Genomic DNA, 23,403 nt, shown 5'->3' with positions numbered 1-23,403 from the left:
GTGGCCACGATCAAGCCATCACCTGGCGAGCACGCGGTGCTAACTCGACACTAACTCGGAGTTCATGAATGGGAGTGGGAGCGGAAGCCAGCCAGGCGGCACCAGTGATCGCGCGGAGGCGTGCAGTGTAACTCTGAGGAACAGTTTTGACGCTTGAAGTCCTTTTTGTTCAGGCTAGGTATATTAGAGCACTTGAACATTTGACATGACCGATTGAGTCAGTGAAATTACTAGAAGTACTGAATAGTATGATTCAGTTACTGGATACGTTTTATAAGTGACACAAATAGTTTAAAGCGTCTGGAAGTCGGCCACGAACGTGTGTATCTCCATCGGGTTCAGCGTCACCTGAAAAAGGGGAGTCGGTCGGCTGTCATATTCCGTACAACCGCGACAACCACTTCACTTTCATAGCCCATGCGTTGAAAAATATTTTAAATGCAATGCAATGCGTTTCGCATTTACATGTATTGTATTGTATTGAACGTAAAACAACACAATACAATACAATAGTAACGAAAAAAAAATACGAAGGAGCTGAATATTTGAATGAATGAATGAATGAATGAATGAATGAATGAATGAATGAATGAATGAATGAATGAATGAATGAATGAATGAATGAATGAATGAATGAATGAATGAATGAATGAATGGATGAATGAATGAATGAATGAATGGATGGATGAATGACTGGGGTTGCTGCATCCTCACCATGAACAAGTCTGCGGTAGTGTCGCGCTGTCCCGCCTCTTGTTTGCCTCCCTGACGACTGGCAGTGGTGTTATAATTCCAGTCAAACCGATTGATCTCCATCAGAGGCCGATCAGCAGAGAGGCCGTATTCCTCCACAGCAGTAATATCCAGGGTGGTGAACAGATCCTGAACAAACAGACAGAAATCAGTCACAGACAGGTGTACTGTAAGCCGGAAGATAACTTTCATGAGAGGATATTTATAAACTTATCGAACTGTCAACTGGTCATTTAATACCAGTAAAACGCCTTTTGGGCGAAGAACGAGCGAGCGAGATAGTGAGCCCTGCACGTGCAGAAGGGCGAGAGGGTGCTTCCAACGGGCTTGCGCAAAGCACCCTTCTAACCGGTCGCTAGCGGTGTGCCAAAATTGAACGCAATCGGCCCAGCCGTTCCTGAGATCTGGAAGCGGCATTCTGCACGTGCGCACGTGCAAACGGGGTCCAAAATGACTTTTGCACGGCACCCTACTAACTGGTCCCCAACCGTGTACCAAATTTGAGCGCAATCGGCCCAGCCGTTCTCGAGATCTGGAAACGCCCCCTGCACGTGCGCACGTGCAGTAGCACCCCAACCGCAACACATGGGAATGCATTGCCTGGTTAATGCCTACCTGTATGGCTGTATGCCAAGTTTCAGCGAAATCGCCCCAGTAATTACCGAGTTACTGAAATGGGAACAAATTTGGCACCTCTTATTGTTGTATTTTGCACGTGCACTGGGGGTGACCCACATGCATCGAGAGGATCCTATTTTGGGTAGAAGGGATGCTGCTACCCTACAAAAATTACCGCAAGTCAATCGCCCAAGCGGCTGCTGAGATATGAGCCTCTCAAAATCACTACTTTTGCAAAACAGCTTGAACACCCTTGACTTTTCACGTGGCACGTGCCGCGACGGTCACTGAGATGTATCAAAAGTAGTCAATTACGGGGTAGAAGGGATGGGGCTACCCAACAAAAAAGACCGCAGGCCAATCGGTCCAGCGGTTGCTGAGATATAAGCCTCTCAAAAGCGTTACAGGCCGGGCCGGGCCGGGCCGGGCCGCTCATACTGAGATTTTTCCGTTATATTGAAAAGACTCATTTCGCTCGCTGCGCTCGCTCGCTCGTAAAAACTTCGGTCACTATACCTGCACGTTGACCTCGACCGGCTGGCTGAGCTCCGGGTCCTCCCCTGCCTCGTACTGGTGCTCCAGCCGGATCAGAAGCTGTCCGGTCTTATAGGTCTCCAAGGTGAGCAGATGGACGTTGACAGGTAGGGCGTTTAGGCCAGTGAACTGAAATAGGTGTTGAGATGTTTTCAAGTGACTTGGTAGTTGGTGTTTATAGCCAGCTGTGTAAAACTCGGGCGTCATTGTTGAGTGTTAGTATTTGTAAGGATTACAGCGCGTTCGTTCATTAAACTTTCAAGCTTATGGCAGTAGCGTGAGCAGTATGCAATTTGCGCTATGAAATACATACATGTATATGTATGTAAGTACCACCAGTAACTTGCATGATGTCGATAGCACACAGGTATGTCGATAAGATGAATGGACTTTGCCAGTCATATGCGCTGATACACACACACACCTTTACCAGCACACCTTCCTTTCCCCGGCCGCGTCCACCCACCTGTTTGGGTGCCGGCCCACTGAGCCACTCCTCCACCGTCGTATCCTCAGCCACCGAGAAGCTGAGCTGCGGCGCCATGAACACCCTCTGAGCCAGGTCCCGGTGCAGCCGGGCTCCCTCGGCAGGGTCGGAGAGCAGCACCCAGTGCCGACCGCGCACCACCAGACCGGCACCATACGCCGTCTCGTTCAGGGGCTCCCCCACGCCGAACCCGTCGTCCTGCACGGTGCGACGGTGGAGCTGCGAACGGGAGAAATGGAATAATGTGCCTGTCCCGTAGCTCAGTTGGTAGAGCATTGGACTCCCGGTAGTGAGAGCCCGGGTTCGAGACGTTCCGGCGCTCGATATTTGAGACTCCTGACGGGGATGGTCTGCGGTTGGTGGGAGCAGCCGCAGCCAGTTGAAGTCAGTTGAGTGGGACAGGCCGTGTCCGGCTTTGAAGGGCACGTTAAAGGTAGTGTGCCACCTTTGAAAGATTTCCCATTTTATTTTTCCTAGGATAAGAAGCTTCTGTGTTTACCTAATATCGCAAAAAAATCAAAAATGGGCCTGGAATAGTGCCTTTTTCGCCTAAAAGTTTATCGGTTTTTCGATATGTATAACAACTGTAGTGGGGCTGAGCTGCAAACAGGCGTCGGCAACAATCGCGAATGCGGCGCACATGTGACAATAAGCAAAGGTCATTATAGAGTTACGACGTACGGGAATGAGTTATCAGCTGTCTATGTTAGAAAACCGATGTATTGCGTAGGTAAGGCAGATGGTATCTTGAGTCACATTGCACTGTCGCAGACAATATTTTACATTTGTCGTGATTTCATGATCGCGTTGATCATTTCTAATTCATCGTTCTAGGCCTTTTACGTTAAAGCAAAACTTAATCAATCGCTTCATTCAAATCAAGCCATCGCATCAGTATCTCCCCTTTTTCTAGACATTTTTCACCTCACGCAATTCAATCATTTCAAATTTCTCACGCGTCGACCATTGCCAGCGCCTCCGCGCAGATAATTCACAACACCCTCCCCCACGTGACCGGCGGCACGCTCAGCATCTGCTACCCTCAAGTAAATAAAGTCTTTGTACTGGCCGCCGTCGGTCACCATCTGTGGTGCGCAGTGTCGCCGATCGCACTCGTCCATCTCGGCCAGTGTGTAGCGCTGTGATGACACCGGTCTTCCATGTTAACCGGTTGGACTGCTCTCCCTCGACGAGTACTAAGTCACCGATAGCTGCTTCTCGGATCAGCTGTCTGTGTTGGAAATCTCTCAGATTTCTCAGGTATTCTCTCTGCCAGCGTCTCCAAAGGTGCACCGCAACTCTAGTCTGGTAACGCCGCCGGCCTCGGAGATCGTCCTCCTCTTCCTCTGCTCCTCCCAGTGGACACCTTAGGAAGTCGGCAGGTCTGAGCGGCTGCTGGTCACTCGGGTCGTCAGTGACGGCTGTCAGAGGGCGCCGGTTGATAGCGCTCTCGATCTGGCAGAGAACTGTCTCGAGCTCTTCCCTACCGAGAAGGGCACTGCCAAGTGTTCTGCGGAGGGCAGCCTTGGTTAGTCCAACCAACCGCTCCCAAAAGCCCCCCCACCAGGGGGCTCGCTCAACAATGAAGTGCCAGCTCACGCCCTCAGTCGCTAAAACCTTAGCCGCTCCCTTGAAGTTTTTTGCGTTGTCGCTCAACACACTTCTGGGCTTTCCTCTGCGGGCTGCAAATCTGCGGTAAGCTTGGATGAAGTCCTCGGTCCCCTGTGACGAAACTAGCTCTAGATGGAGCGCGCGCGTAACCGCACACGTGAATACCACAAAATACAGCCTTGAAGCTTGATGACCTGCTCCCCCACGGACCAGCAGTGGTCCTCCAAGGTCCACACCGATGTGACTAAAGGGTTGTGAGGGGCGAGTCCTGGTGCTTGGTAGAGGTGCTACCACTTGACCAAGAGGTTGTGCACGGAAAATCAGGCACCTTTGACAGCTTCGTAACACTGACCGGACCACCTGGCGGCCTCGCAGAATCCAATATCTGTCCCTGAGCGCACTCAACACCTGCTGCACGCCGGCATGGCACAGCCGCAGATGAGTGTCTTCAACGAGTAGCTGTACTAGTCGGTGATCCGACGGCAGAATGATGGGGTGCTTCTCTTCATCATTCAGAAGGGCCTCTTGGAGACGACCCTCTTTCTTCAGTATACCGTTCTCTAGTCTGGCACCAAGACTATGCAGGCGCGACTTTGGAGACAGCGGCTGTCCCTTTCTCAGCGCTGACACGTCTTCATGGAACTTTGATTGCGCAGCTTTGATCCAGTATTCCAACGCGCCTTCTACCTCTTCGGCCACCAGTGGTCCCGTTTTCCTGTCTTGTCTGCCGTCTTGTCTGCAGTTGTGTACCCATCTCAGTACCCAAGCTGTCACGTTGAGTAAACGTTTCAAGGAGCCGTAGCCGACCGGATCAAAGAGCTGCTGCGTTCCAGAACTGTCACTAAGTACCACCAGAGCTTGCTTCCTTTCTTCCAGCTGACACTGTGATGGTTCGGGCTCAGAATCCCTTTTCTGGGGCCATTGTGACTCGTGCTGTCTGAGCCACTCTGGTCCGTGCAACCAGAGGTCACCGTTCAGGCGGTCCGCTGACGTACCTCGGGAGGGCAGGTCCGCCGGGTTCTCGTTTCCGGGGCAGTGTCCCCATTCCTCTGCGGCGGTCAGCTCTTGTAGCTCCTGCACGCGATTCCTCACGTACACGCCCCATCTATCCGCGTCGCTATTGATCCAGCTGAGAGCCACCATGGAGTCTGTCCATAGGAAGCTTTTCTGGGGTGGCACAGTTAGCTGTTTCTTCACGTAGGCTAGAAGCCGTGCGCCGATCAGAGCTGCCGTAAGCTCGAGCCTTGGAATGGTGATTTCTTGACTCGGCGAAAGACGTGACTTGCTGATGAGCAAGTAGGTACTTGCACACTGCTCCGAATGCTCACTTCTGATGTAGAGGACGGCTGCATAGGCTTCTTTACTTGCATCACAGAATACGTGAATCTGGTACGGTCTCTCGGCCAGCGCACAGTTTCTAGGAATGAAAAACTTTCCCAAAGTGCGGAGTTCACGGAGCCACTTTCTCCACTGGCACTGGACGGCACTAGGAAGAGCTTCATCCCATCCCTTGCCCTCCTTCCAGAGTGCTTTGAGCATCATCTTAGCCCGCACCGACACAGGATTCAGGAGTCCCAGTGGGTCATAGAATCTCGCCGTAATCTTCAGGATGCTCCTCTTTGTCTCTGGCAGACAACTTCCAAGTTGAGCCAGCTGATCAGTTTCAACCACTAGATGATCTGTGGTTGGGGCCCAGCTCACTCCGAGCACCTTTCGTTCGCTGTTTGAGCAGTTGGCTAGCTCCTGGGGGTCAGTTGGCTGGAAGCTGGTAGTCCATTTTGTCATATTCATCTGAGCTTCACTGAATATTTGGACTGTCCTTTCCTTCACACAGCGTGCTTCTTCGTCTGAAGCAACGCTAGTGATTAAATCATCACAGTAGATGTCCCTGATGAGTCGGTCAACCAGTTCAGGATCGGAACGCTTAAAATGTGTGAGGTGCTGCCTTAGCGTCGCCTGCAGCAAGAACGGCGAGGCATTCACCCCGAACAGGACTCTTTTCATCCTGTAGGTGGTCGGCTTGAGGTCGCACGCCTTCTCCCTCCAGAGGAACCTGGTGACATCACGATCACTAGGGTGGAGTGACAGCTGCAGGAAGGCTTTCTCAAGGTCAGCAGTGAGACCGATGTTGTTTGAGCGGAACCTCAGTAACACACCCGTAAGGTCGGCAATAAGATTGGGACCTGCTCGGATGAAGTCGTTGAGTGCCTTCGGATGACCAGCGGCGGCGTCGAAGACCACGCGTATTTTTCCCTTCTTGTAGACTGCGTGGTGCGGCAACACATGGACTGGTCCGTCTGGCTCCAGTGGTACTCGCTCTGCATGGCCGGCCTCCAGATAGTTCTGAATGGCATCATCATACTCCTGCAGGCGTCCAGTTTTCCTCAAAGCGGCTTCACAGGCTTCTAGCCGAATTACAGCGTGTTTTTCGTTGGTTGGCAGACCCTGCGCTCCCCCCTCTTTCCATGGCCATCGGTTTTCGTAGCGCCCATCAGGTAGACGAGTGCACGTTTCTTGGAAGTGTTTCAGCGCCTGTTCATCCTCTTCCGATTCTTTGTTTGTCCCGCTTACTCCATCTGAACCGATTCCAATGCCTTCTAGACTCCATAGATCCTCAAGCAGACTTCTTGTGTCGGCACGGATGAAGTTGACTGCTGCAGCTGGGGCCGCACCCACGTGTTCCGAATGTACCCGTCCAGCGAGGATCCATCCGAAAATAGAGCCCATTGCTACCGGCCCTGCTGGACCAACCTTCATTCTTCCGTCGACAATGTTTTGAAAGTAGTCTAGTCCGATCAGGATATCCACGTCTCGACTATCGTGTTCTCCTGGTGGTTCCGCCAGCTTGAGTCCGGTAAGGTGTGGGTACGCTTTTAGGTCGGAGGTCACGATGGTCGGGGGTGCGGCACATATCTCTGGCACCTCGTAGGCGGTTAGTACGATGCCCGATTGAGCTTCAGCTCTCAGGCTTAGCTGTACTCTGTTGGTCAAACATTGTGTTGTCTTGCTTCCTCCAAAGGTTTCAACTTTCAAATGTTCACTGCTTAGAACACGACATCCAAGCTCGCGAGCTACTGCTGTTCTAATGAACGTTTGGTTGCTACCTGAGTCAAGCATGATTCGAACTGTTTTTTCACTGAGCTCGCCAGTTGCCCTCACCTGTGCGGTCTGCATCAGGACTTTGCTCCGCTTAGCCGTGCTAGCTGCTGTCACAGTGACGTTGCTTTCAGTGCCCGCTGGTTCTACAGAAATAGCTGCTGAGGTGGCGGCATTGCTAGCGGTTCCAGCTGAGTCACCACATAGGAGCACAGAATGCCTTCCGCTACACTTAGTGCATCGTGGCTTGCCAGCAGAGCACTCCGACGCTCGATGTCCGTTCTCCAAGCACCAGTAACAGGCGCCCACGCGTCTTAACCGGTCACGTCTCTCCGCGATGGTCCAGTTTCTGGCCTTCCGGCAGTCTTCTGCGGGGTGCGGGTACTCGCAAAAGGTACAGCGTGGTAGTGACTCCTGTCGAGAAGCTCTTAAGGCAGTGGCGGAACCGAAGGGGCTCGCGCGTCTCTCCGGCAGACTTCTGTCTGCCGCTGAGGCAGCTGCCGTGGTTTTGCAGAGACTGTGAAACGAGCGTCCGTGTGCTTCTGTATAGGTCCGCGTATACTCAGCCAGTTCTGTCAGCTCATTAACACCCTTTTCCTTCAGGTACACCTCCAATTGTTTTGGGCAACACTCAAAAAACTGTTCTAGGATTAAAAGATCTCGCAAGGCATTGTAAGAGTGCTCGGTGTCGGTTAAGTCAACCCAGCGAGTGGCGTAGCTGTTCAGCCGGGTGATAAACTGCGCTGGAGTTTCGTTAAGTTCGGGTCTCGCGTCACGCAGTTTTTTACGGTAGCCTTCGCCTGTCAGGCCATACCTGTTCAGTAGAGCCGTCTTAAGAATATCATAATCATCGGCATCCTCCCTGCTTAGCCGTGAGTATGTGTCAAGTGCTTGGCCAGTAAGTAACGCGCTTAAATTTGCAGCCCAGTCTTCGCGAGGCCACTGATTTATCTCAGCAATCCTTTCGAATCTGCTAAGATAACTGTCCATGTCGTCCTTGCTGTCTTCAAATGTCGGCATTCTGGGTCTTTTTGCCACTAACCTGACGTCGGTGTTTCTGCTGTGCTGGCTTTCCCTGTCAGCTTCAATTCTCATTCGTTCCATTTCAAGTTCATGTTGTCGCCTTTTTTCGGATTCCTTTTCTTGTCGTTCACGTTCACGTTCACGCTCCTCTCTTCTTTCTTCTCTATCTACTTGCTTCTCAGCAAACTGCAGTGCTTCTGCACCGGACAACCCCTGCCTTACGGCGATCTCTATATAATGTTCCATGTCCTGTCACGGTCACCAGAAATGTTAGAAAACCGATGTATTGCGTAGGTAAGGCAGATGGTATCTTGAGTCACATTGCACTGTCGCAGACAATATTTTACATTTGTCGTGATTTCATGATCGCGTTGATCATTTCTAATTCATCGTTCTAGGCCTTTTACGTTAAAGCAAAACTTAATCAATCGCTTCATTCAAATCAAGCCATCGCATCAGTATCTCCCCTTTTTCTAGACATTTTTCACCTCACGCAATTCAATCATTTCAAATTTCTCACGCGTCGACCATTGCCAGCGCCTCCGCGCAGATAATTCACAACAGTCTAATCGTAGACAACACAATGTCGAGCCTTAAACTGTAAGCCTGTATTGGTATTGTTTCTTTTATTTGGCTGTCGAACATTATTTATGGTTTGAAGTATGATTTCATGTAAAATAATTGATATGAAAAAGCCGTCTCTTAAGTTATGACCCCATTTCACCACACGCAAGTGGCAGAAATGACATTGATCAGCTGACGCATTTTTCTTGGCCGAAGTCAGAGCGCGCGGCCCGACGCACCACCACCCCACCACAAAGTATGAGCAGAAGCCGCGCCCAAAGCCAGGGCCCCGGTAACGTGAGGTAGCCGAGTCGGGGCAGCGTGCGCTGACCCAAGCCGGGGCCGCAGCTTTGGGCGCGGTCTACCGCATCCCCGCAGGCAGCCCCGGGCTATCACATGACACCGGGAGGACGCGCGGCCCCGGCTTGGGTCAGCGCACGCTGCCCCGACTCGGCTACCTCACGTTACCGGGGCCCTGGCTTTGGGCGCGGTCTACCACACCACCTAACAGGCGTGTTCGAAACCGCAGGAGATGATGATGAACGGGTTTATCGAAACTTGATTGGATGAGCATATCGGTAATAGCGATTTCAGTGTGTGCATTTATTGTTCATAGTGGTGTGAAATGTGGTTGGGGTACGACCGACAACCCGTCGGGGCGAATTTCACACTGGGGTACTCAAAATTTGAAGAATTTAAGACGTTTCCATGAGTTTTGAAGGTATGGATAAGTTCTAAAAATCCGGCTCTCCTTATCTGGGCCATTAACTCCATACGGTCCAGGAAAGCTGGCACACTACCTTTAAACTTTGGAATCTAAATTCTCCCGTTACCCGGAATTGCGCGATCGGACGGTAGGGGTCGGGGTCTACGCAACAAGCTCTGCTTAGCGTGGGCTCCGGCTCTGTCAATCCGTCCATTCAAACATTCGAGCTAAATTTATAAAAAAAATGTGTCATATACATAAAGAGTTGTTGCTGTGGCATATGGTATACCACGGGTTATTTCGACAAATTTAAATCTTCTAAGTTCCGACTCATACAGGCTCCCGACATCGGCATCTGTTGATCGCTCGGCTTTTAAACGGATTTCGCTTGCACTTGCAACAGTTTGACTGAAAAAAAACTTCGCGTCATGACGGCACAGTGCGATTATTCATTTTCTTACAAAATCAAGAAGACATTATCATTGCCTTCCTTTGAAAAGTCAAAGGAATGGAAATAAACAAGCCGGTTCCTGAAATATTTATAAATGAAACATATGGTTCGCACCATGAGCTCGAGCTGTCCGCTGGCCAGACTGGCGCCTCCCTGCGATCGGTCCGAGAGCACGGTCAGCTGACTGGCTGCATCCCTGATGTAGATCCGTGAGTTCACAGGGTAGTAGTTACCGGACACGGGCTCCGTCACATTCAGAGGCCACGACGAGCGCCTGTCCCGCTGACCTGAGAAGAACGGCTCAGTAAAGTAAACACGGGCTGAAAAAACTGTTTCAGGCATGGCACCCATAAACTCTGGCCCGATACTACTTAATTGCATGCATCAAGTGCATTGTTTGATATTGAAGTTGGCCGTTGGATGATGTCGAAACATACAACAGGGCCAAGAGAGGTGAGTGATTTAAACGACCTTAGAATTTAGAAATAATATCTCACTCATTTCGATTTAGACTTACGTTCCATCATTTGCCGACCGTTGGAGTCGGTGTAGAACAAATCATTAGAGCTGATGTCACTGGTGAACCGACTGATGACCTCCTTCGCCACGCCGTCCCTACGCAAACAGATACGGCCATTATCTATTTTTACGACTGTTTTGTCATAATTTATAGAACAAGAAACTGATAGTTATGTTGTTCTGCTTTCACATCAACCAATTACCAAAATGTATTTATCTTCGAAAAGGTGTTTAATTATCGCTTGCTCATTCTAATTATCAGAAAAGCTATTGCAGCTGCATTGTATAAAACGTAAACGACTGCAACAAATCGCTTACTCTGTCGGTATCGGTCCGACCTGCCACTCGATTTCGGCGTACGGCTCTCCGGTGTACAGTCGGGTGACCTGAGACACCCACGTCTCGGCGAAGGAGTGTCGGATCTCCTTCACCAGAGGTCCTTCCAGAATCACCACGTCCTGAGACAGCCAAAGACATACGGACGGCGTTACTTCAGATTCTAGCGTCACTGCGTTAACGACATGATGCTTCTGACAGGTTTCACGGAAAGTGACGCTAACCGTACACTCATTTCTCGGAGAATGATCTTAATGGAGATTTAATGTTATAATTAGCTGGCATTACCAAAAACAATTAAGATAACAGTAAAAATCCCAGAAATGTTATTTTCTATGACGCACAAGATGAATAAATGTCTCCCCTTTGTTTAGCAATATCCAACCAACTACATCATAAAGTAAATAGCCAAATATTATATTGATGTCCTGAGGACTGAGGTCTAGACGCGAACTGATTCAATTGATCATCTAGCACCGTACGTAACGATATTCCTGTTATCATGAATCGGTAAGAATATGATGTAGGGGAGCACATATGTACTTATCTTGTAAATAAGCCTGCAGGAAAGTAAAAATGATGGTACAGTGCATAGTATACCTACTTCTATACGGGCGGCCTTACTTTGGGCTGGATTGGGATGGCGTCTGCCACCGGGTTGAAGACGTAGGCGCCAGTGGGTCTATGCTGGGGCTCCCAGGGGTCGTTTTTGTCGCTCCCGTACCCGTGGTACCACATAAATGTCTGATTCACCTGAATGGCAAGAACATGGTTGGTAATACAACCCTGAAGTTACACACACGCTTATCCGTTCTAAAATGACTATTGCTGTTATAAGCGAGACATGTATTGCTTTAAAAATTGTTTTAGAATGACACAAAAATTGCTTGACGGCAAAATTTAAAAAATGTGAGGGTGGTTTGACATGCAGCAGTTTACGCCAAAACGGATATTCAAAACTGACAAACTTCAATCACTGGCCATGAACGCATAAACTCACTGCGACATCGGCGCTGTCCGTCCTAATACGAGCCAGCCGACCCGACGCCGGGTCAAGGTCGAGAGTCACGTGACCATTCGAGAGTGGTGCCTGCCGGGGGGCCTTGTGCATGTGTTGCGAGACAGCAATGGATGCGGACACGCTAACGAAATACGACCTGTAGAAGAAGACGAGAGGTATCTTGTGGATCATTCTGCTGCTTTACATTTGTGCCAAACGGCTGCTAGTGCAAATACGTTTTAACGTCCGTCAAACGGATAGCCTTTTCTCATTTTTCGCTTCTCCGTACGAAAACATCACCGTTCGAAAACGGCATTCCGGATAAAAAACGCTATCTTCTGAACAAGTTTCAAAAATCACTGGAAACTTGTAAACATGAGCCAACCAAGAAGTATAATTAAGCAGCATATAACAAGCTATACTCTACAACTACTGCTGACCATGATCTCAGTATTGTAAATTACTCACCTGAATCCCAGCGGGGGCAGGTCGTCAGCCCTGAACACCAGCTCATAGGTGGCGGTCGAGGTGCGACCCGGCAGCCTGAGCACCTCCTCAGGAATGGGGCTCAGCTGACTCTCCACCACAGTGCCTGAGGTGGTTCGGGGACGGATGGCATTCAGTATCAAAGACGAGATCTAATATCAGAGATCATTATTTTCTTTTTAAGAATATGCATATTATTAAAAGGATGGCATGCTGCTCTGAAGCATAGTTCAGTTATCTGTAATTAATTCTAACGACATATATCTGTAATTAAGAACCTCTCGATTGTTGAGTAAGCGTAACCTGCATCCTTGTCATTTGTGGCCGTACGGCAAGTTCCTAAGTCATTTTACTCCCCTGATCAGAGATATATTGCGTCGTCTTGTTTCCTATATCTTTACATATATCTGTTTCACGATGCCCTGTTCTCCTCCCTGCTCTCCCAGCCGTCCTCTCACCGTCTCCGTCAGCGACGGTGGCCGACAGTCCCGTCACGGGCACCCGGACCCAGTGTCCGACAGCCCTCGGCAGCGGGTTATACACGGTCACCACGAACTGATCGTGACCCTCAGTGACGTCACACGACGACGTGTTCAGCTGATTGCAGAAACTCTGCTTCGGCAGACCGGCAAGGCTATAACAAGGGGAGAACGTCCCGGTTATAGCCAAGATACCCATAAACGTACGTAAATCCGATGCTTGAGTAAAGCCCAAATTATGAAAGCATTCCTATAGGCCGATTGTATCCCAGCGCACGACATAAGAAAGAAATTAGAAAACATTCGCAAAATCTATCCTTTCATTGAATAGGTATAAAAAGTACAAAAGTGTCACACATGCCATAATTGGCCTGTCAGCATTTACATTGAGCACAGAAGGGGCAGACTCATGGTGGGTGGGTATAGAATAGACGATTTGCTCACGAGAACATCGCTAACTGACCTGAAGGCGTCGTTGACGGCCTGCTGACAGGACTCTGTTCCCTCACTCAGACGCATTACATAATCGTCCGCCACCGGCTGCTTCTCCGTCCCTGTGCCAAGAGGGGTGACGTTTCAGAATCAAACGTGAACAGGTAGGAACAAAAATATATTCAACTTCATACTGATTTTCGATACAGAAAACGTAAGTGTTGTTTCCGTTTTAATCATTCACCACCTAAACAAATAATTCAGACCAGTCTAGGTTAGCTTCATATAGTGACTGATAAGTGATAAACTTTAGCGAATCCCTATCATTGTCGTGTCACATCGATGACATCTTCCCGACGAACATACCTGTGACAGCGTCGTGGTGCTGGTTGATGGCCATGGCATTCCGGAGGATGTCCACCCTGTTCGGGTGACTGGTCATGTCCTCCGTCTGGAACAGCGCCGTCAGCTGCTTGCAGACCTGGATAGAGTGAAAGAGGGGTGTTCAGTCATCAAATAAGGGATGTTGCTCATTTGTATCAGAACTTGTAATAACATCTGAAATGATTCGAAGAAAGACTAGAAGGTAAGACTAATTTCAATGTTGTTGGTCATCCTGATCGTTTTTGTGTTATCATCTACTTACCCTGAACGGTTATTATAGGCGCTAACAGCAGATGTTTTCAAAAGGCAAAATTTTACAGAGAAGACATGCCTGAAGAACGTTGTTGGACTTGCGGATGTAGCCCTTCTGCGCGGCCCGGGAGGTAAAGTAGCCGGTCCAGTAGGCCCAGGGGTCGCTGGCGTAGGGCACGAAGTCGTCCTGTCGGTCGCAGAAAAACGACAGTGAATCGATCTATCGCTGGTAAATAAACTGGCATCGCAGTTGGCAGCGCAGCTCCGTAACGTACAATCCGTAATTTTCTGTCGTCATTTATTTCTTTATTTGTTTTTCATTTATTTTCTTTAGTTTCTTTATATCTTATTTCAGTTATGACTATGGAAAGCCTTTTGCTACACATATCAGCTTATAACCCATGATCAACAACTTGACGAATTAAGCACAGCACCCGCAAGGAGAGCCGTCGTCACAGACCTGGTAGGAGGGCCAGGTGAGGCCGCTGTCGTGGAGCGCCTTCAGGTAGCAGGAGGGCGTCGAATACAGCAGGTTCACCGTCTCACCCTCCGCCTGGCGAGCGTTCACGTACCTGGCGCCAGGTGACCGGATACCGTGAATAGGCAGATTTGCCTTTTGTCTCCGACATCGATTCTCGATGGGAACTTTTCTCTCAATGTATTACACTAACGTTTCATTTCAAGCATAAGTGTGGATCATGAAAGCCAAGGTTCAGAGGCATGTCAGCATTTGAACATTTTAAGCCGATTACTTGATTAGTTTGTCGAGATTCTTGAACCACATGTGAGCGGCCTGGTAGTTGAAGTCATCCCCCATCGTCATCATGATGTGACTGCTTCTGTATGCCTTCGACTTGTTCTTGGAGAACTCGATGAAATCGGCCACCTGTCAATAAAGCGAGGTTGACAGTGCATTGCAATCTGAAAACTCTCGAGATATTCCCGGCCATGTATTGGAAGTTATTGCACCAGTCACCTGAAATGTGGTAACTAAGGTGACTATAATCGTCAAACACAACACCTCAAGTGACTTTTATTACTTGTAACTGTGAAGGAAAGCGAAGGGGGATGTCATATTGAAATTCCTCGGAAAAATTGTAGAAACGTACCGGTCGTTTATGGCATTGGCCATATTTTCATTCAAGTTTTTTTTTCAGACCAAGACCGCAATTCACATTAGCATTTCGTTAGCCATAATCCTTAGAACGATTTTAGTTGTAACTTAGCCCTAATTCGTTCCAAATCGCTAACATGCTTTTATTGCTTCCCAAAAGCGGCCTCGGCGCCCGGTGTGTTTGACCTTGTCGTTGACGTTGTAATCCTTGAGTCGGCTGTCGTCCATGATTGGCTGATCGTTACAATTGACGTCATAACAGTGACCCGGAGGCGGCGAATAGTGCTTGTACAGAACCCCAGTGAACAGGTTACCATCAGAGCCTGGCGGCAGTAGGGGAATAAGAAAGGCATCAGCAAATTTGGCTGAGAATGGTTGAAGAACTGCAAGCGGAACTTCAGGTGTAGCTGAAAACTTGGACGTGTCAGAAATGGTCACACGGTAATGTGACAATAATGTAGCAATTGTTTCTAATATTTCTAACTATTAGTATCTTATGTTTCATGAGTGTTTTGATCAAATTAACTATAATATTTAACATTAATTTCATTGACACAAACAAAACGGCAAAGCAGGAATAACTTGGCGAAATCATTAATCATATGGCTTACGGTAGTAAATACACGTTGACCATTAGCGAATGTTATTTGTAATCCGTCGGCCTTTGCCATCGTACCCTGATCATGCGAAGCCTGCCAAACAAACTCCATGTTTCTGTCTTCAATACGCTTCTTTCGATCGTCGTAATCGATACGAGCGAAAAACAATCCGTCAAAGCCCATTTGGGCGAACAGGTTTACCTGTAAAATAGAGTCGAATTGATGGTGGTCAGGCAACCTACAATGTTGTCACGAAACGCTTACAAACCATGTGATGCTTTTATTCCTAAACAAATTTGGTAATAGTTCAATTCAAAACATAGGATGTGAGTCATATATTTGACTGGATCGTGAAAAGATGAATATACAAACGATGATGAGCCACATCAACCACCTCCCCTATGAAGCATGCTGCATGAGACTGCTATCTAAAGATGGCTTATCAATCGGTTGCTGTTTTAGTTGTGCCGTTCTGACCTGCTCTTTGGTGTGTCCGAAGGGGTCAATCTGCCAGGCCACCCGAGGGATGCCGCACGTGCCGAAATTATCATACAGCGTTCTGAAAGTGGATTGGAAATGAAACGAGATCAAGACATTGTGTGGTTTAATGAATATCACAAAAGTGACTTAAGATAATTATAAAATCGACCTTGCACAAATCGAAATGTTTCAATAAAATGAAACAAAATGGTGTAGGTAAGTGAGCTATCGATACCTCACTATATCAGTTCCCAGGAACGTGGACCGTCTAAAGGCAAATAGAAACCACTTAAAATTAAAACAAAATGACGATGTCCTATACACTATACATTAAACACTAGAAAACACCACACAGCAGATCACTACCCACCTCATTCCCAGCGACATCTGGTCGATGACGGCGTTGTAGTGTGCGCACGCCTCGTCATTCATACTCCAGCCGCCCCCGATGAACTCCAGCCGCCCCTCGTTGACCAAGGTCTGGACGGTGGCCTTCGTGGCTTCATCCTGCTCCCGGTACCAGCGCCAGAAGAACGCCGTCTCCACGTAGATAAAGCTGCGCGCAGGGAGGGAGCGTGTGATTTTTAAGGCTAGATTGATTTAGACGGGGAAAGGCTAGACTGCTTTGGCCAGACTTTGCCCACTCTTATAGCGAACCTGAAAAATGTTTGAGAATACTCACCAAGTACAAGCATCTCACCTGGGACTCTCACGTATCGGCCCCCGTCCAAAAATGCAACGGTATTCTCATCGGGCTGTCCCACGTGCGTCACCACATCCCTAGTGATCTCCTGCCTACTGTGGTCAGCGCCTTGGTCCTCTCACACGTCCGATATTGTCTCTCGGTCTACGGAAACGGCTCGGACAAAAACATGCAACGTCTCCAAAAAGTTATCAATTTTGCGCTGCGCGTTGTGTCTGGCCGAAGAAAATTTGACCACATATCGGACGTGCGAGAGGAACTTGGTTGGCCCACCGCCCGTCAGTTGTTCGAAATCCACTCACTCAATTTTCTTCACAAAATGCGCTGCACTGGAGAGCCGGAGACTACATATATCCTCTCAAATCCTGACCAACGCTTCCCTGCGCTCATGCTCGACAAGGCGGGACACTGATCTGGCTCTCCCACGCGTGAGGAGTGAGGACCGAAGCAGGGAGGCGCCGTCTGCTCTACAGCATCGCCCAATTATATAATCGCCTGCCCCATGATTTAAGGAGCCTGTCTATGGGAAGTTTTAAGCGCTCTGTTTCCGAGTGGTTTTTACGTATTTAGGGATGAGTGAATGGTTCGATATGTTTACTGAGTGCTGTGATTTGGGTGCATTTTAACCCGCGCACCGACGGGGGTCTGCGCCAACTTAGTACCGACGGGGGGGGCGGATGACCGCCCCCCCCCCCCTGAGATCTCGAGAACGAAGCAAGATAGCGACAAGCGGTAAACGGCATCGGATACGCACGGTCAAGATCTACAATTTTTACAAAGGTCATTTTCAGGTCAGGTCAAATATGACGTCACAGGGGTCGAAAAAGTCAAAATGGCGGCGCTAAATATGGAGAGAGTTTTTCTCGAATAACTTTCGAATTAGTCAAGATAGGAACAAACTAAGGGCATCATCGTGATCCTCTCGTCAATCCGCATCGAATGATATATATGTTGACCTCGAAAGGTCAAGGTCAAAGGTTGACCTCAGGTCACGTGACCTCGAGGTCATCATGTATATCATTCGATGCGTCTTGACGAGCTGAACACAATGAGACCATCCACGCGTCTGTATCTTGTTCCTGTACGGAGTTATTGGCCAAAAACCTTTGGTGACCTTTGATGACGTCACATGACCTCACAGCTGCCCAACAGCAAAACAGACCGCAAGGTAGTGAAGTTTGATCGTATATGAAGTCATGTATGGTATATGGGGCCATTCCGACCCGTTTTAGTGGTAAAAACAGGGAGTTGATTTTTCCCCCATTGACTTATAATGGGGAGGTCGCGAAATTGACCTGACCTTAGGTCACCGATATCAAAATTCCGAGATATACAAATTGTAGCTACTAATGACCTAATAACATCCTGCGACTTTCAAAGGCCTCCGACATCTACTGTAGCTCTGGCACGGTGACAAAGTTGCAAAAAAGTGACTTGAGGTTGGGTCATTCAAAGTGACCTGGTGACCTGACCTTGAAAGGTAGGGGGTTCAAACTTGCACACCATGTGTAAAATTGATAAGGGAATAGTCATACCAAATTTCGTTTTCCCGCTATTCGCGAAAAACCTCAGGGGGGGCGGATATCCGCCCCCCCCCGTCGGTGCGCGGGTTAACTCGTATTCCCCTTTTAACTCAGACGCGACACTCAGAATCGCCATTTTAATATGGAGTGTTTTAATTGTCAATAAATAAATAAATAAATAAAAAGTAAAGTTATTCATGTTAACCCGCGCCCTGCTGGGGGGGGTGTTTGAACACCCCCCCCTGTGGTTTTTCGCGAATATCTCAAAAACGGCGGCGCGGAGCGCCGCCGTTTTTGGTACACCTTACCATACATCAATTCTACACATGTTGTGAAAATTTCAGACCAAGGTCATTCAAGGTCAGGTCACCAGATCACTTGAAGTGACCTCACCTCATAAAAACTTTCAATGTCTGTCATAGCTACACCGAGTGACCGATCGCTTTGAAACTTTCAGCGATTGCTAAAAGCAATAGCATGTACAAAATGTATATCTCAGAATTTTGATATCGATGACCTAAGGTCAGGTCAATTTTGCGACCTCCCCATTATAAGTCAATGGGAGAAAATTGAAATGCGCCTCTTTTGGATGAAAGACATTATAAACACTCCCAAACACCGAATTACAAGTGGTTTAGACACACTGAACTTGAAAATGGTGTCCGTGACCCTTGTTTATGCCCTGAGGTCATCTTAGGTCACGAATGGTATCTAACAGTTTTTCGCAAATAACTTTTGATAGAGGCATGCTAGAGCAATGAAAACGCCTTAGATGTGTTCAGCTCGACGATACGGATCGACTGATATGCAACATGACCCTTTCCGGTCAGGTCATGACCTTGACCTGAGGTCAAATTTTCAAGTTGACCTTTCAAGGTCAAGACATAGTTCATTCGATGCGTCTTGACGAGAGGAACACGATGCCGGTAAAAGTAAGCTCGTACAAGGCTTGGGTCAATAGTTATTGCAGAAAAACTGTTTTCGAAAAAATCGGCTATTTTTGCAGTTTTTGCCCCCTGGAGGCAAAACCGTTGACGTTAGGTCAAATCTGAGATAATTACTCAGAAAGGGCGTTAATAGGGCTATCGAATGCGCTTTTCCGCGGCGCTGTCCCAGCCAGCAATTTTGCTCCGGGCCCAAGCAGGCTCAAGTGCGGATTGCCCGAGATTTTTAGTCGGGCTAAAGTCGGCTAGGGCTTGGGCTAAAGTCGGCGTATGACACAGAAACGCCGACTAAAGCCCATGCTCTGCCGGAGGTATGCCCGCTCTGCGAGCTCCGGGCAGCCGTAGTTTAGCCCTAGTTGAGCGACGATTGGCGTTAGCCCGATTTAAGCCCGAGCAGTGAATCCATTTATATAATGGAAATTACTCTGGGCCCGAGCCGGCTGAACTCCGGCAAGCCCACTCTGTGTGCCCTGTCTATCCCGACTTAAGCCATAGAAGTGAATGGGGTTTATACATTGCAAACTGCTGTGGCTTTGCTCGGGTTCGGCTCGAGTGACGGCTCCTGTTTTCTCAAGTCTCGACTTGACTTCATCTTGTTTTTGCTTCACACTGGATCAAGTAGCAAGGAGCAGCCAATACACTTTCAGCAGGTTGTGTGGTTTTATTGCATATTTAAAATTGCTACGGTCACTCATATGCTCTGTTAACCGGTCATCGAGCATTTCGAAAGGAAAGTAGTGGCTGACTTTGATTGAATGTTTATTTCAAACGACTACAGACACGTCAAATGAAACACAAATACATGAAACAGTGGACTGCAAACTGCAGCAATAATATGGCATGAGTCATTAAAAAGCGCCATCAAAACTATAAATCAATCACAAGACCCGCTAGCCTTCCTCCCCGTTCGGCGTTCATAATACTTGGTTGAACACTTAACCGAAAGCATAAAGTAAGGACAGCAAGTAATCGCTCATAAGACATAAAGCAATTAGCAAACAATCGTTTATAAAGAACTTCACTCTGGTGAATGGGAGCTTTGGAGGCGTCTGGCTCCTCCACACACACACACACATCTGCAGTAGGTGGTCGGCCAGCTTTCGGCGCAGTTTCCGTATATGTAGGTATACCTACTTAATTATAAGCATGCAGTTTCCGCTAAACCACTTGGCGAGGGCGACAGCGGCGTCCACCCGGTCCTGGTTTGTATAACTATTCAATTTTTTTGGAACAATTTGCCCTAATGGTACGTACCTGAAAAAGAGATCAATTGGTTTAATTTACATTGCATGTTTGCTTGAAAAATAACTTATTGAATACTGTAACAGCACTTCTCATTGATCCGTATAAAATATTCATTCGAATTTTTCAACGCGGACAGAGAATGAGCGTGCTCGGTGATAAGTAGATAAATATTTGTGTTTTGTATTTCATTTTCCTGGTTCAGAAGTGCTGGTATTTCACAAAGATATACATAAAGGCACGGAATGCGGCTTTTCTGAGCGAGGGTATAAGTCGCCAGGCTGAACAGCTATTCAGCTTCATGTTTGATGGCGTGAAACTCAGTCAAAATAATGACGTTTACATACGATCAAGCGCACCATTCAATACAATTACCTACCGTAAAACTCCATGCCAGTCCACTTGATAAGAGCAATGAGCACTATCCGTTCTTCGCGCTGTCACACGCGCCCAAACATCAACCACCAAATGCCCAAACACCGGTGTGTCGTTTCGTCGCACAGCGCGCAGACTGTCACAAACGCTGCACATGATTGGCGCAGAACTGCGCATGCGCGAACAACCGAACAAGTATGGCTTAACTCCGGCTTTACTCCAGTTAGCCGAAGGACACAGCCAGCTTGATCAGCCCGCGCTCCACCCAAGTTAAGCCTGTTTTGGATGCGTGGGCAGATGTCGGGCTGAGCTACTGCTATCCGCACGTGGGCATAGCTGCGGCATGCCCAAGCTCAGCCCTAGTAAAAAATGCATTGGTTTTGATCAAAGTGGGCAAACCCAAGCTAAGCCCAAGCTGCCCGACGTTTGCCACAGTTCAGCCCAAGTGAATTGCTGGCTGGGGTAGCTCTATTGGTTCCCGAGTTATGCGTTGGCTTCTTGGAAATTGTCGACATTCGACCTGGAAATCGGCGAAATTTTGCCTTCAATGACCTCTGGTGACCTGACCTTTGACCTGACCAAAAAATTGACCGAAGTGATTTCGTCATTATTTTTTACGCTCTTTCGAACGCCGCCTTCCGCGTATCGCTACGTGGCCCAGGAGCCGAGTTACAAGGGGGGGGGGGTGTTCAAACACCCCCCCCCCAGCAGGGCGTGGAAATCCAGGACCCCCAGCAGGGCGCGGGTTAACATGCATGCAGAACCGTTATACATAGCAAAACAGATACAGCTGTACATATTATCGATAGACTAATCGAGCTTAAAGTGGCGAGAGGGAGAGAGAGAGAGAGAGAGAAGAGAGAGGGGAGATAGAGACCCCATTGCTACGTCACTGACCGTCGTGCGGGGTCCTTGACCAGTTCATCCACCACCGAGTCCAAAATGTACTGCACTCCCGCTCGCTGGATGTCGTTCTTGGCTGACGGGGAGGGGCATGAGACAGTCAGCACGGGCGACTCGCGTCAAATTGCAAAAAGCAGAGCTGGGCGCGTTCCTCGATTTTCGGTAGTGCGTTAGCGTTCCTGCGTTCCTCCGGCCGCGGTTAGTGCGTTCCTGGAATAGCGTTCCTCAATTTTTTTTTCGCTCGGTGCGTTAGCGTTCCTGCGTTCCTGCGTTCCTCCCTCAAAAATACCGCCGAACCACGCGGCGCGGGCCCAACCAAACACGGGGCGAATCGATCACAGAATACCCAGAATGGCGACGTGGGGCAGAAAAGCAACTCGACATCTCTTTTCCGAATCGAATATCTGAAATACGTTTTACCAATATCATCCGTAGGGTTTTCAACAAAAATACGACCTGCTTAAAATTGATAGTTAAGTTAAAAGATGTATCTTAGTAAAAGTTATCATATTTACTTTACACATTTAATGCCTGAAACTGAATCGAATAGTAAACATCACCACTAAAAATATTTACACATTTAATGCCTGAAACCGAATCGAATAGTAAACATCACCACTAAATCTAAGCAAGCCTTCCTCGATTCGACCGACAAGTGGCGCCTCTACCGGCAAACACACGTACTCGAGATTCAAACATTTGACACAGAGTTCATTGGCAGCAATATAATTTTTCGGGTGGTTCCGCAAGAACGCAGGAACGCTTCAAAATTTCGGGTGGTGCGTTCCTCTTACTTGCGTTCCTTTGAAAAAACTTTGCGTTCCTGCGTTCTTGCGTTCCTAAAAAGGGCGGTGCGTACGTACGGAAGAACGCAGGAACGCACTAAAGGAACGCACTTGCCCAGCTCTGGCAAAAAGTGATGGGATGCCTCGTATATATTTGCAATGATGCTAATTAGAAGGAAACACATGTGTAATGTATGTAAAAATGCATTATTGTGTCAAGTGTTGTGTCACATGTCACGTCTTATCATTAACCGTTACGTCTTAAACATGAATGTTAACACGCATTATTGCTCCTTTTATGTACGCACGTCTACGTTTATAATCTCGCGATGGACATTAGATAGCCCCGTCTCACCTCCATAGAAGTACTGGTCGACAGTCTTCAGCCACCCGACATCGTCATGGGTGTGTGGAACCAGATGGACGTTCAGCATACCCGGCTTCACGGCAGGACAGGCCTGGGGAAAACGTTCGACTCGATCGGCATGGATAACGTGGGGATAAATGACAATTGGTATGAAATACAACACGACCCTTATGACGATGAAATGCAGTTCATCTGCAGGGTAGCATCTACATACCTACCTATGTATATTACTTTTATTTTGAAACAAGAACATGTTTGGATGTTATATCAGGAATCTGTAAACGTACTCTTTACCACACTGTTAGTTAAAACTTTTTTCACGAGAAACTCACCTCGTATCCGCAAGTGGACTGTCTGGGCGCTGCCGAAGCAGCAGCTACCACCGCCAGTAGCTCCAGCCACATTCTGACCCACTAGATGACCTCTCCTCGGGTCAAGGTCACCAGTCTAATCTGACCCGAGGTCCGCCACACGAGCGACCGGCGAGCTCAGCGCACAGCGTCCGGCGTCACCCCCGGCTGTGCCGTCCCGCCTCGCTCTGTAAGTGCGCTGGCCACTGGGTCCGGATGCACCCTCGGCCGAGGTGCCCCCCTCCCTCCCCCACATGAGATAAGAGCAGTGTTCCGGGCAGCTGACG

The 23,403-nt window shown here is 48.4% G+C and overlaps 1 protein-coding gene across 2 annotated transcripts; it reads right to left on the bottom strand.

Annotated features, from left to right (window-relative positions):
* Positions 1 to 162: 162 nt before the first annotated feature.
* LOC122363672 (lysosomal alpha-mannosidase-like) lies at positions 163 to 23,403 on the bottom strand. Of its 2 annotated transcripts, XM_043333194.1 has the most exons (23): positions 23,099 to 23,403; positions 22,755 to 22,857; positions 21,609 to 21,690; positions 16,295 to 16,480; positions 15,922 to 16,003; positions 15,522 to 15,645; positions 15,032 to 15,168; positions 14,484 to 14,617; positions 14,192 to 14,303; positions 13,811 to 13,918; positions 13,462 to 13,576; positions 13,127 to 13,217; positions 12,643 to 12,818; positions 12,167 to 12,290; positions 11,699 to 11,855; positions 11,323 to 11,451; positions 10,681 to 10,820; positions 10,361 to 10,458; positions 9,958 to 10,130; positions 2,372 to 2,611; positions 1,888 to 2,034; positions 715 to 882; positions 163 to 348 (listed from the first exon to the last, which is right to left on the bottom strand). In XM_043333194.1, exons 1-23 carry the CDS (start codon positions 23,168 to 23,170, stop codon positions 292 to 294), a joined length of 2,955 nt encoding a protein of 984 aa, XP_043189129.1. In that variant the 5' UTR covers positions 23,171 to 23,403; the 3' UTR covers positions 163 to 291. The 2 variants fall into 2 exon arrangements, 1 of the variants encoding a protein (XP_043189129.1); XR_006253404.1 differs by lacking the exons at positions 163 to 348; positions 715 to 882; positions 1,888 to 2,034; ... (17 more) ...; positions 22,755 to 22,857; positions 23,099 to 23,403 and adding an exon at positions 3,176 to 5,918 and having other exon boundaries at positions 2,500 to 2,611.

This window comes from Amphibalanus amphitrite, unplaced genomic scaffold (assembly GCF_019059575.1).
Source record: "Amphibalanus amphitrite isolate SeventyFive unplaced genomic scaffold, NRLGWU_Aamphi_draft 000633F_arrow, whole genome shotgun sequence".
Taxonomy (NCBI): domain Eukaryota; kingdom Metazoa; phylum Arthropoda; class Thecostraca; order Balanomorpha; family Balanidae; genus Amphibalanus; species Amphibalanus amphitrite.
The sequence above is the reverse complement of the archived record's forward strand: the minus strand, read 5'-3'. Positions and strand labels throughout refer to the sequence as shown.

Bases quoted from the DNA above. Each gene is read 5' to 3' on its own strand.
- LOC122363672 (XM_043333194.1), bottom strand. From the start codon at position 23,170: ATGTGGCTGGAGCTACTGGCGGTGGTAGCTGCTGCTTCGGCAGCGCCC. The intron at 13,218-13,461 runs GTATGTTCGTCG...CTCTTGGCACAG, and splicing joins GCACCACGACGCTGTCACAG to GGACGGAGAAGCAGCCGGTG. The intron at 12,291-12,642 runs GTGAGAGGACGG...GAACCACCTCAG, and splicing joins CACCGTCGCTGACGGAGACG to GCACTGTGGTGGAGAGTCAG.